General features: G+C 33.5%; 2 protein-coding genes across 3 annotated transcripts; both read right to left on the reverse strand.

The window, feature by feature from the left end:
- Positions 1 to 2,747: 2,747 nt before the first annotated feature.
- Positions 2,748 to 4,560, reverse strand: LOC118349455 (salutaridine reductase-like). The gene is made up of 5 exons (XM_035694018.1): positions 4,457 to 4,560; positions 4,082 to 4,325; positions 3,736 to 3,810; positions 3,428 to 3,610; positions 2,748 to 3,253 (listed from the first exon to the last, which is right to left on the reverse strand). The coding sequence occupies exons 1-5, from the start codon at positions 4,480 to 4,482 to the stop codon at positions 2,876 to 2,878; spliced, it is 906 nt and encodes a 301-aa protein (XP_035549911.1). The 5' UTR covers positions 4,483 to 4,560; the 3' UTR covers positions 2,748 to 2,875.
- Positions 4,561 to 6,610: 2,050 nt separating this feature from the next.
- On the reverse strand, positions 6,611 to 8,494 carry LOC108997035 (salutaridine reductase-like). Of its 2 annotated transcripts, none has more exons than XM_035694019.1 (5): positions 8,393 to 8,494; positions 8,016 to 8,259; positions 7,707 to 7,781; positions 7,382 to 7,564; positions 6,611 to 7,176 (listed from the first exon to the last, which is right to left on the reverse strand). In XM_035694019.1, exons 1-5 carry the CDS (start codon positions 8,413 to 8,415, stop codon positions 6,799 to 6,801), a joined length of 903 nt encoding a protein of 300 aa, XP_035549912.1. In that variant the 5' UTR covers positions 8,416 to 8,494; the 3' UTR covers positions 6,611 to 6,798. The 2 variants fall into 2 exon arrangements, with proteins under 2 accessions (XP_035549912.1, XP_035549913.1); XM_035694020.1 differs by having other exon boundaries at positions 7,382 to 7,560; positions 7,703 to 7,781.
- Between the last annotated feature and the right edge of the window lie 4,903 nt (positions 8,495 to 13,397).

Genomic DNA, 13,397 nt, shown 5'->3' on the forward strand with positions numbered 1-13,397 from the left:
GGACACGCACCACCATTGGAGTGTAAAGGAGAGTCAGATACAGAGGATTCGAAGCCTATATTGCCCGCGGGGCCGTGCGTGCGTGGCTTCAAAAGTATCAACAGAACACGACAGCGCGTGGAAGTCTCGCAAAGGATAAGCCGTGCATGCGACGAACGCGCCCAACAAATGAGCGGATTCCTTCTGCAAACTAAAAGATCGGCAACTAGAGAGGCAGAATGAGTGGTGCATGTTGGTTGGAGGTCGTCGGAAAGTAGGAGATCGGCATATTTCAGCGCTATAGAGAAAAACGTAAGACAAAAAAATAGAAAAAATAGACAAAACAGGAAAAGATAATATTAAAGTGTTACTACAATTGGCTAGGGAAGGAGGTGGGAGGAGCCGAAGCTCCAAACCCCCTCCGCCCAGTGGATGGGAAGAAATCATGGCTAAGGCAAATGAGTTTTCGCCTGGGATAGAGAGAAAAGGTTAAGGTAGGTTTGCTCTTGGTTTTAATTACTTAAAGCTTATAGGTATTTATGGTAAGAGCAGTATAGCACGAGACCCGTCTCTAGGTTTTTTTGTTTTTAATTTGTTTTTAATATTTGTAAACATTTCTTTTTTTAAAAAAATTACAATATCACTGAAAGATATTTCTTTAATTAATAAGTAAAAAAAAAAATTATCGAGACCCAAAAAGGATTCATCAACGTTCGGCAACTCTAGCATTTTGTTAGTAACTGGTTTATCTCTTGAATTTCTACGTAGGCCGTGTCATCTTCGGATCTTCCTTTCTCTGTCTCCGATCTAGTCGTAACCTAGTAGGTAGGCAATGATATCTTTTGATCTTTTTTTTTTTTTTATTATTATTTTTGAGTCTTCGTGTGCTGTTCAGTGATTTATATTCTTCTGGCGGCATACGTACTCTGTGACATCATCCATTCACAGGCGGTCCATTCACAGAAACCTCCTTTTTTTTTTTTTTTCCTTCTTTTTTTAAGTTTCGCTATTTATGCAATTTTTAAACTGCAACCTCAAAGAGGTCATTAGCTAATTTTTTCAAATTTTAAAATAAAATAAAAAAATAATTTAAATTTTTTAAATTTTAAAATAAAAATAATATTAAAATATAATATTATAATAATATTTTAACTTTTTAATATTTTTATTCAATTTTTTTCTCTAATTTTTTAAAATTTCATAAAACATCTTAATATAAATCATTTTACTATTATCACAAACTATTTTATTACTATTAACAAATTTTTCATCTCATATATATAATCAAACAAGACCTCATTATACCATGTAAGGTTAAAAATAATGTTAAAATATAATCTTAAAATGTATAATTCTTGTACATTCTTTTTAAAAAAGGGACACTTCATTAAAAATTGAAAAATGATAGTTACAATGAGTGCGTAAACGATGTGTAATTATTTAAGAAAAAAATGAATAAATATGAAACTCATATAAAAAAATAATAATTTTTTAATAGTAGAACTCATTCTTTTTCAAAATGACTGTATAATACTTATACTACAGTCTACACTATGATTGCATGTAATATTAGTCTTAAAAATTATATCTTTTATATAAATTTTAGACATGTCGACTTTCTTTAAAAGAAGAAAAGAAAAGAAAAAATCGTTAGGATTGCATATAAATTTTTCAAAAACTGTACAAATCGTTCCCTAAAATTATGGATTTGGTTCAGATTGGCATGTGGTCCAACGTTTCTAAATCTACTTTCTATTTTATTGTTCCAATTCTAAATTACAAATCTAGTAGTGGCAAGAAAATGGGAAGTCTACGATACCATATATAATCGAAGAGACAATTCTTAAATACCATCGCTTCTTATATATCTTTATATATAATTATAACACTCTATCTTCTTTATAACGTTAGTAATTATCTTTTCAATATATCTACAAGTCTCTCTGTCTCCCTCCCCCTCCAAAAAATACATGAACCCTATTAGAACTCCTCCTTAAACAAATATTATATATATATATATATTTAATAATACATTTCAGTGTTTTTCAACTAAGGTCTCCTTTAACATGTGTACTTATATTTATCTTAAAATATTACAACTCAGAAATAAATTGCAATATACTAGGCAGATGGAGGGTATCCAAGTTAGATGAAATTGATTTGGCAAATTGTATGTTGATGGCATTGAACTATCTCGAGATGGTAGGTCAATGCAAGTCAAGTAGGAAACACTAATTCTTCCTTAATTTGGGACATTTTTAAGCATGTATCGATATTTTGAGCATAATTTTGTCTACAGATATTGAATTCATGTATATCACCCCAATTTGGAAATCACTTTTCGGCACATCGTGGTCACCCATCTATGCTTGGTGTGCATTATTTTCAAGCCCAAAATCAACTGTTTTCCCTTCAAATATCCAATTTTAAATATTGTTTTTCCTTTTTTGGTAATATTTCGTTTCTCAGTTGGGAAGTGATTTTGATTTCATTTTTGGCCAAATTTTTGGTAGATTCTTTATTTACGTATTTATTTTTGGTATGTTTATTAGGATTTTTCTATTTTTAGTAAAATCTTAATATTTTCAATTTTATAGCTATTTCAACCCAGTTTGTGGATTTGGTTGGACATTCTGAAGTTTTGGTCATTTTCAATAGAAAACAAAGTTGTTTTCTGTATCTGAAGTGAGTCTCTTATGTTTCCTGCTTCAATTATCTGTTGAAACTAACTGTAAGAATTAATCTAAATTCTGTTCGGCATCATAGGCTTAACATGAACATAGCAAGATAGCTTTTATTCATTCTCCACTCCAAGTTTGTTTAAAAAAAAAAAAAGACAAATCAAACTGCATGGATCGAAGAAACTACAATTGCATTGTATTGCATCAGATATTTGTTAAAAAGTTGACACTTCAGTCCTATCAAAGAAGAGGCCAGATGGTCCACCTTCAGGCATCAAAGCCAGCATTACAGGGCCTTTAGCTCCTTCTTCAACAGTAAATACCCCGCTTTCGAGACTCATGTCCGTCTTGACGTGACCTGGATGAACAGAGTTAATGGCAATGTTGGGATAGTTCTTAGCCAGAACCCTTGTATAAGCATTGAGAGCTGCCTTGGAGACACTATAAGCATGATAATTTGTAGGCCAGCCTTTGGTTTCTACAAGGTTCTCCTTGACATCTTCTAGATATCCTTCCACCACCTTGTCCACTTTCTCTTCTGTGAGTTCTTCTACATCTCCTAACTCCTTCCTTGCATTCTCATTTGAAATAAACTGAAACACACATCAGACGATTTAAAAATCTTTCCGACATTAGCAAAAAAATTTTCAGCACCAAATGTTTATAGAATTTTCATGAAGTTCGGATCTTGCACCTAATCATCAGAGGCAACCATTAAGGGTTCCCCAAGTGCTTTGAATTATCACAAGGGATCACTAATATGTTACCTGTAGTTGTCCCAAGATGGAGGAGACATTTACTATTCTTGGTGAATTAGACAATTGAAGAAGTGGAATGAGTGCTTTGCAAACTAGCTTGATTCCATAATAATTTGTTTGTAGACAATTCGTAGAAAGTTCGTATGTTTGCTTCAGAACTTTCCTGAAGGACTTGGCATTTTCACCTGCTATCTGCATCATGGTTATATGCAGAGTAAATAATGTAGAATATTGATTAAAAAATGTTTGAATACTACTTTTGACAAACCTTCTTTCCTACAATGGAGAAAAGAAACGTTCAACATTCCAACACTTACTTCATTAAGACCTAGTTTTAGGTTCTTTCGATGATCCGGCTCTATTATGGCTCCAAAAACCCCTGCATTATTTATCTGCGATTTTGAAACTTTTAGATATCAGAGCTATTAAAATAGTGGGAAAGAAGAAGAAATGTATATTTTCATTTTAGGGAAAGAAGAGGATATATCAACTTGTTAAAAGTGAGGATTTTAATATAATTAAGGTACCAAGCTCTTCTAAAAAGAAAAAACAGAGTTAAAGGTATTGGCATATTTCATTTCAATCAATGCAAATCTTCACTAGCAAAAGTCGTATGATCAACAGATAAAAGAAGAAATTCCTAGAGAGAGTCGGGTTGCGTACCAATATGTCAAGCTTGCCAAACTGGGTACTGATGAAACTGGCCAAAGAAGAAACGCTAGCTGGGTCGGTAACATCAAGTTGATGAAAGAACACGTCGGAGTATCCAGCAGCCTTGAGTTTTTCAACAGCTTCATTGCCCCTCTTCGCATCTCTTGCAGTCAATATCACCCTGATCCCATTTGAGGCTAGCTGTTTAGATATCTCGAATCCGATCCCTTTGTTGGCCCCCGTTACAACTGCAATCCTAGCAAAATGTTTGAAACAAATACAGAAGCAAAGAAACGGTGGGTATTAAGGATGTCATGTCATTAATCAAACTTGGATCTTAGACTTACATTAGACAGAAAACTTAAAAAACAATCAAATTTCAAGTACCTCTTCGTCCCAGCTGAATTCTGCATGGTTGTTTCTGTTTCTTATAAACGCGAGTATGTACCACCAACGCAGTTGACGCCTAGCTTGTATGAAATTTCTATGGTTTTGCGATCTTGGTTTAAAGTTTAGCTTATAGGTATACGTATTTATAGTTGGTTTATCTCTTGATTTTGTGCGTAGGACATGACGTCAGCTTTCTTCGTTAGTTTCTAGTACAATTGAGTTTAATCAAATTTGTCAAATAAAAATAGCACAATCTAGTAGCGGGGGTGGGGTCGGATCAATTAATTAATTAAAGCTTTATTTTTATTTATTTTGATACAATAATGTGATAAACTATTATGTTAAACATAAAAACTACAATTTTTTACTGTTTCTTAATTACGAAATTATGCACTAATATTGTAATTAGTGTTTTTTGTTGATCTTCATTTAGTATTCCCTCAATTACCATAAGTACAGTTCTTTTCTCTTATATAAACTATAAGGTTAATTATCTTTTTCTTTTTAATTAATTAGTTAAAAATAGTATTTCTTTTGTCTTTTTATCTTTTTTAAAAAACTTATTTCTTGGGGCCCTTTTAAAATTATTTTCTAAATAATTATAATATCAATATTATTTCTTACTGGATATATTTAAGGGCTTTTATTTCTTAATAATTAAGACTATTAAATGATTTTGGACTTGGATGGTGGGGGGATTACGCAACTGACTAACTTGGCTAATTAGCATTGAGCCGCCCATGGGTACTTGTAGGGCCGGACGTAGTGCTAGTGTTGGATTTGGAGTTGTATTTTGATCACCAACATTAGCATAATCTATGGTTTCGACAAACAATCAAACGTCTGACATGATGAAAAGTATTAAACTAATTCGAGGATTCTTAAAGTCATACAAAACCACATAATCTAATTTAAAGTGTCAAATTTGAAACTCCGAACTAAATTTGAGTTTCGGATTGAGACTCCAAACTATATTGGAGTAATTGAAACTCAAACCTCTTAGATTGGGGTCCCAAATTGAGATCTCAACATGGTTTAAAGTTCGATTTAGAAAACCTAATATAATTTAGGAATTTAGTTTTGAAAATCCAAACTAGATTGGGGTCCTAGTATTAGGTTAGATATGTCCTAGTATTATCCTCCATTGCTCTTTTTTTTTTTTTTTTTCTATTTTTGTTTGTTGTCTAATCTGTGGCCGTTCAGGTGGGCATTTGACTTGAGGATATATTTTGATAATCTAATGAACTAGTGAGGTGCGCATTTCCCATAAATTCCGTGACCACAAAGTCTGCCGACCTATGTTATGGCTTAATTATACCAAATAAAAGCATGGGCTTCCTTTAAATTCAGTTTCAAGCTTCCAATAAAAATTGACACAAATCAAGTATTTCTAAAGTTATTTTTAACAAAAATGATATAAACACAAATACTTTACTATTTTTACACAACAACTCAATAAAATAATATTATTATTTAAATTATGTTTGACTTTGATGGATTTGATTTTGAAAAAAATATTAATATTTTTTTGAGTTGGTGTAAAAATTGGAAAAAAAAAATTTAAATATGCAACATTCTAGTAATTTCATTTGAAAAATGAAAATAATTAATGAGATTTAAAAGAACGACAAAAATCTTCAAGTTTAGTATCAGATGTTTCAGTAAATTTCTGTAAATTCTTATAAAATTTTATAGAATTTGTACCAATTTTTAATTACAAAAATGAGTAGAGGAAAGTAATCTGGGGGGATCTCAATAGCCAATTATGAGATACGTGGGCTTGGGGTTTTTTTATGTTGAACCCAATCCATCTCAGATCATCACATTGCTAATCTGTTGGAAATCTTCGTGTAAAATGCTAAACCTTTGTAATCGTTACCGTTCATTTGTAGGGGTTTAGTTGTTTAAATTGTGTTTTTATCAACTGGTTAGTGTGATTCCAAACTTGCATTATTAATGAAAGTTTTGCCGGGTTAAATTCTTGGCATTCGATTTCAAAAGGCCTTCTTTCCCGTTTGTACAGTAATTTTAAATTTACTCTAATGCTTCTATGTGATCGTTTGCTTCCAATTTCCCATGCCTTACCGTACATACGTTTCACTAAATGCATGTTCTCTAACATTAATTTCTTGTTGCATGTCTCTACAACATGTGAACATATATTAATCTTAAAATATTACAACGTAAAAACAAATTGAAATATAGTACTAGGCTTAACCTGAACATGGTAAGCTAGCTTTTATTCATTCTCCACTCCAAGTAAAAAAAAAAACATATACCAAACTGCATGAACCAAACAAACTAGAAGTACTGCATTCATGTATTGTATTAGATATCAGTTAAAAGGTTGACACTTCTGTCTGCATATAGAAGAGGTTGGAAGGTCCACCATGAGGCATCAAAGCCAGCATTACAGGACCTTTAGCTCCTTCTTCAGCAGTCGTCACCCCGCTGTTGTGATTAATGTCCGTCTTGACGTAACCTGGATGAACCGAATTAATGGCAAAGTTGGGATAGTTCTTAGCTAGAACTCTTGCATAAGCATTGAGAGCTGCTTTGGAGACAATATAAGCATAATAATTTGTAGGCCAGCCTTTGACGTCTATCAGGTTTTCCTTGACATCTTCTACAAACCCTTCCACCACCTTGTCCACTTTCTCTTCTGTGAGTTGATCTACATCTCCTAGCTCCTTCCTTGCATTCTCATTTGAAACAAACTGAAACACAAAACATACCCATTTAAAAATTAATCTTTCAAACAATTTTCAGCACCAAATTATGTTTATAGAATTTCTATAAAGTTCTGATCTTGCACCTAATCATCAGAGACAACCATTAAGATTCCCCGAGTTCTGCTTTGAATTATCACAAGAGATCACTCGGTTGCATCTAAAGTACATAATAAAACTACTAGTATGTTACCTGTAGTTGTCCCAAGAGGGAGGAGACATTTACTATCCTTGGTGAATTAGACAATTGTAGAAGTGGAATGAGAGCTTTGCAAACTAGCTTGATCCCATAATAATTTGTTTGTAGACAAGTCATGGTAAGTTCGTATGTTTGCCTCAGAACTTTCCTAAAGGACATGGCATTTTCACCCACTACCTGCACAATGGTATTCAGTTTTGTAAATGATATAGCATATTGAATTCGGAAATTTCCAGATCTATGCTTATTTTCAACTCCCCAAAGGATTTTGTCGCTTACTACAATGGAGAAAAGAAACCTTCAACATTCAAACACTTACTTTATCAAGCCCTAGTATTAGGTTCTTTTGATGATCCTCGTCTACTATGGCTCCATTAACCGCAGCATTATTTACCTGCAATTTTGAAACTTTTCAATATCAAAGCTACTAAAACAGGGGGAAAGAAGAAGATATCTCTATCCCCATTTTAGGGAAAGAAGAAGATATATAAACAAGTTAAAAGTGAGGGGTTTAATAAAATTAAAAGTAATGACATGTTCCATTTCAATCAATGCCAATCTTCACTAACAAAAGTTGTATGATCAACAGATTAAAGAAGAAATTCCTAGAGAGAGTTGGGTTACGTACCAATATGTCAAGCTTACCAAACTGGGTACTGATGAAACTGGCCAAAGAAGAAACGCTAGCTGGGTCGGTCACATCAAGTTGATGAAACAACACATCTGAGTATCCAGCAGCCTTGAGTTCTTCAACAGCTTCATTGCCCCTCTTCGCATCTCTCGCTGTCAATATCACCCTGATCCCATTTGAGGCTAGCTGTTTAGATATCTCGAATCCGATCCCTTTGTTGGCCCCCGTTACAACTGCAATCCTAGGAAAATGTTTGAAAAAAATGCAGAAGCAAAGAAACGGTGGGTATTAAGGATGTCATGTCATCAATCAAAAGACTAGGATCTCTGACTTACAGTAGACTAAAAACTTCAGAACAGACAAATTTCAAGTACCTGTCCATCCCAGCTGGATTCATGGTTGTTTGATCTGTTTCGTAATATAAACGCGAGTATGTACCAGCAATGCAGACGACGCCTTGTATGAAAATTCTAATGGTTTTGCTCTTGGTTTGAAGTTAAGCTTATGGGTACATATTTATAGTTTGTTTATCTCTTGCTTTTGTGCACAGTGTCAGTCCATGACATCTTCCTTCGTAGTCTTGTACGCGGTAGGCATCGACATCTTTTGTTTTTCGTAATCAATGACGTCTCTTAATTCAAGTGTGTATGTTGTTCATGGTTTTCTAGGTATTCAACTTCAAAAGTGGCCTTCTTCTTTTCGAAATTATTATTTTAATTCAAGTTGAAATTGATGAATTTATAGAAATAGTGTTCTTTTTTTTTTTTTTAATAATTGTAATAAAATATAACGACATATGAACACGTGTTTGGACATTAATTGATAATTAGAAGAAATCATATTCTAAGTACGACCATCTTTTGCTATCGCGACGTAACAATTGCTTTGGATAAATGATATGCTTTGGTACTATTATAATTTATACCGTTATCTCTGCATTTTCAAATTTTTATTCGAATTTGAAAGTTTTAAATAAGCAAGAAATTAATAAAGATATGAAGTGAATCTCACAATATTTATTATTAATTTAATATTATTTAAAAAATATATATACATATAAATTATTTTAATATTCGAGATGTGAACAACAACTCGAATGAAGCTTTTCCTTATCTTTCGGCCATGCTTTTTGTAATTGTCGCCGTCCATGTGAACAACTTAATTCAGAATTTTGATAATTGGTTGAGTACTTAGTGAAGTATGTATTTCCTAACACGTGTTTTGGCTTAAATGTACCGTAGAAAATTATGGGTATGGTTTTGATTCAGTTTTTCGTATGTCTTGGATGAAAATGTGAGCTCCTTTCAACATTGGTGGAATTTTCAGCTTCACTATCTCATGAGATCATGAACATTTCTGTCCTCTAGGACGTTCTTGCTTGCAAAACCTTAGTTTTCTACGTTGTAACCTTAAATATATTAAGCAGAATAGATTTATAAGCATATAATGAAACCTGTCACATTCATGTTGGGTCGTTAGTCAAGGAGGTTACATCATTGATTAAGTCAAAGAAATATTGTTTGACCTTGTAATAGAGGAAGAACAACGCATGCAGGAGACAAAATCTGCCCCACCTAGAAGGTTTGACGTAAAAAAAATAAAAAAAAAAATTAAGAGAAGAATAAGGTTATATGGTTCACAAAAATTATTTTCTTCTTCAATACATATTATTTTATTAAACGATTATCTTACATTTAATATTAATATACGATTTAGTACGTAAAATGGCTTAAAAAATATCTTTTCGTTTAGTTCGGTGGCTGAACCATCCGTTCATTCCGTTGTACTTCAATCCCTTTTTTTCGGCAGAAACTCTATGTTTACACTTTCATGAATTAATTGAGTTCTTTGTCCCTTGAGAGCCAGCCCTACCGGTTGAAGGGTGCCGATGTTCGTTGGACCAAATTCAAGAACTATCTTTTGGCATCAGGTCCAGTACTATATCTATCTCTGTTCAAAACCAATTTTATGAGAGATTTTTTAAAAATTTTTTTAAAAAATTCAAATATCATTTAAATATAAAATATTTTTCAATTTTAAATATTTAATTTTTTTATCTAATCATTATAACTTCTACAAACTTCAAATAAATCACAAAAAACAATACAATTTTTTTAAACTTCAAAACAAAAATTATATTAAAAAATTATATTCAAACAATTTTTTAACTTTGTAATATTTTTATTCAACATTTTCTCTCTTCTTTTCCAAAATCAAATAGAATATCTTAATTCAAACTATTTTATTACTATTCACATATCATTTCAATACAAATCACAATATTCTGACTACAAGTATCCAAATGAGCCCTTGGCCACACAAAAATTTTTAACTTCTCATAACATATTGTCTATACTTTCATTTCAAATCTCTCTTTTTCTTCCAAAATACTTTCATTTCTACCCAATTTGTAATTAAGATCTATTTAACTGTAGAAACAAAATTTATATTTTAGAAGCAAATTCGCTAATAATCTGTGTGCTTATTTATCATTTGTCGCCTTATTTACTCATTTTAATGGAGGAGGTTTTATCAAGAATACTACGGAAAAATTTTGAGGAAGAATACGTAGTTTCTCGCATCCAGTTGGTGCGCCACTTGTATCTCACCTTCTATATGCTGACGACCTCCTAGTGTTTGTAAATGGTGAAAAGAGATCAATGTGGAGACTTGGTAATGTTTTGGGAAATGTTTTGGGAACTTATGAGAAATGGTCGAGACAATTAATAAATAAAGATAAGTTAGCTATTTTCTTTTCGAAGAAAATTGATATTTCTAGATGGCGGAGTTTAATGAGATTGACGGGATTTGTGGAGGGGAAATTTCCAGTGACTTATCTAGGTGTTCCCCTAGTTATAGGATGTCTCACTTCTCGCGACTTAGAGCCTCTAGTTACTAAGATCCGTAATAAAGTGGCCGGTTGGAAATTACATTTGCTATCTCAAGGTGCTAGACTGGTGCTTCTTAAGCATGTTCTCTCTAGTATGGTGATACATCTCTTGGTTGTGCTCCAGGTTCCTATGGTGATCTTTAAAAAAATTGATGATGTATTGGCCACGTTTTTCTAAGGGGAAAATGGTGGTAAATAAAAGAGAAAGTAGTGTGCCTGAGAACGTTTATTTAAACTTGTCAAAGAGGGGGCCTGGGGCTAAGGAGTTTTTCGGAGGTTCAAAGATCCTTACACATGAAGTTTGTGTGGAGATTATTGATGATAGAAAATTTGTAGACTAATTTCTTTCAAGCTAAATATGTCAAACAAGGACATGTGGTGAATGCTGAAACTAGAACTAATTCTTCCCGTTTCTGGAAAGCTGTTCTACGTGTGCTACAAGATGTGGTAGACAATGTTCAAGTGAAAGTGAGAAATGGCAGCTCATCCTTCTGGTATGATAGGTGGCTGAAGAGTGGACCTATATGCATTTATTCGGAACTGAGAGGTGAGGGGCTCAAAATTAAAGATGTTTGGGTTGAAGGATCCTGGGACGAAAATAAACTTGTGGAGCTGGTTGGTTTGGATAAGGTTTGGGAAATTATTCAATAAATAGTTGCCGGAAGAGAGGGAAAGGATTTAATAATCTGGAAGCCGGAAGTTGATGGCACATTTTCGTCTAAAAATGCTTAGGAACTAATTCACATTAAGGGAGAGGAACAACCAGGTATGAATTGGATTTGGCATCCATTGTTGCCCAAGAAGATCTCCATCTGTATGTGGAAAGCCAAGGTTTGTGCTCTAGCGGTAGATTCCCAGGTCCAAATGTTGGGCATTTCATTGGCTTCAAGATGTGATTGTTGTGCAATAGGGGAAGAAGAGTCGCTGGAACACGTGCTACAGTCTGGAAATATTGCGAACCAGGTGTGGACTTTGGCCTCAACATCACTTGGTGTTCCTAGTTTGGAGGGATCAACATGGTGGGGGATGGTAAGGCTGTAGTTTTGTTATGCAAAAAAATCAAGTCAACGTGGCAGCTTAATTGACATGATACCTTCACTCATCAGTTGGCGTTTATAGTTAAGGAGATGCAAAGCTCGAATGGAGGGATTGCAAGAATCAGGTATGGGAGTGTGGGTAGCGGTGAAGGTATGGCTGTGTAAAATCTCTTCATTGATGGTCCAAAAATGATCCATTTCCTCTACAGATGAGGCCATTCTTAAAGTACTCAAGTTGCCTTTTATTAATCACACAAAAAGATGTCCGAGGATTATTTATTGGAATAAACCTGTACGGGATTGGATGAAGCTAAATGTGGATGGAAGTTGTCGTAGTAATCCTGGTAATTATGGTGGTACTTTAAGAATGGCCTCCTCTATAGATGAGGCCATTCTTAAAGTACTCAAGTTGTCTTTTATTAATCACACAAAAAGATGTCCGAGGATTATTTATTGGAATAAACCTGTACGGGGTTGGATGAAGCTAAATGTGGATGGAAGTTGTCGTAGTAAACCTGGTAATTATGGTGGTGGGGGAATTTTATGGGACCATGACGGGAATTTTATTAGTGCGTTCTCTACTCATTTTGGGCATGGTACTAACAATGAAGCAGAACTACGAGCCTTAATTGTGGGGGTTGGAGTTTGCAAAGAGATGGGCTTCTCACAGGTTATGATCGAATGTGACTCTAGTCTTATGGTTAATTGGTTAAAAAATCAAAGGTGCACGGTTTGGTATTTATGGGATTTTTGGGATGAGTTGATGTTTGCTTTACATGATATTCAATTTTCCATTATGCACCAATTCATAGAGAGAAGGGAATGATTCAGTAGATTTTCTTGCATGTATCAGAGAGGAGGGTCTTAATCGAAGATTTACTACTATTGATTCTTTACCACGGAATGCTTAGACAAGATTGGTCTTCCAAGCATTAGAATTTTAACTGTTTCAGCAAAAGGAAATAGGCATGTTTAGATTGGTCTATTGGTTTTTATTGGTTTTTTGTTTAGCTTAATGTATAGGGATTTTATTTTACTGGTTTTGATGCATGGGATGGTTGTTTTGTAAATCCAAGGTGTCCTACTTGTTATCACGATATTCATCTGCCATAAGTGAGGACAATCAATAAAATTAGAGAATTTTTTAAAAAAAAAGGATAAAAAGAGCTTTCCTCATTCTTTTTAGCTCTCGCTTTGAAAAAAATGATTTCTATTTTGGCAATAGAAGAGCCGCCGGGAGTCCTTTCCTTTCTCTTTGTAAAGAGAGTTTTTTTCTAAGAAAAAAAATCCTCCACCTGAACCAAAAACTTTTACGAGGCGGCCAACTTTTCTATTGTGTGACATGTTTATATAGAATAAAAGAAACTAAAAAATTATAAAAATATAACTATATATAAAATTAGATCTCAATAGTTTGCTATATATATATAGAAATAAAATTCTAAAAAGCAC

This window comes from Juglans regia, chromosome 9 (genome assembly GCF_001411555.2).
Source record: "Juglans regia cultivar Chandler chromosome 9, Walnut 2.0, whole genome shotgun sequence".
NCBI classification, from domain to species: Eukaryota; Viridiplantae; Streptophyta; class Magnoliopsida; order Fagales; family Juglandaceae; genus Juglans; species Juglans regia.

Excerpts from the sequence above, each read along its gene's own strand:
- LOC118349455 (XM_035694018.1), bottom strand. The coding sequence starts at position 4,482 with ATGCAGAATTCAGCTGGGACGAAGAG. Across the intron at positions 4,326-4,456 it reads AATTCAGCTGGGACGAAGAG|GATTGCAGTTGTAACGGGGG; the intron begins GTACTTGAAATT and ends ACATTTTGCTAG. Across the intron at positions 3,811-4,081 it reads TTGGCAAGCTTGACATATTG|ATAAATAATGCAGGGGTTTT; the intron begins GTACGCAACCCG and ends TCAAAATCGCAG.
- LOC108997035 (XM_035694019.1), bottom strand. The coding sequence starts at position 8,415 with ATGAATCCAGCTGGGATGGACAG. Across the intron at positions 8,260-8,392 it reads AATCCAGCTGGGATGGACAG|GATTGCAGTTGTAACGGGGG; the intron begins GTACTTGAAATT and ends ACATTTTCCTAG. Across the intron at positions 7,782-8,015 it reads TTGGTAAGCTTGACATATTG|GTAAATAATGCTGCGGTTAA; the intron begins GTACGTAACCCA and ends TCAAAATTGCAG.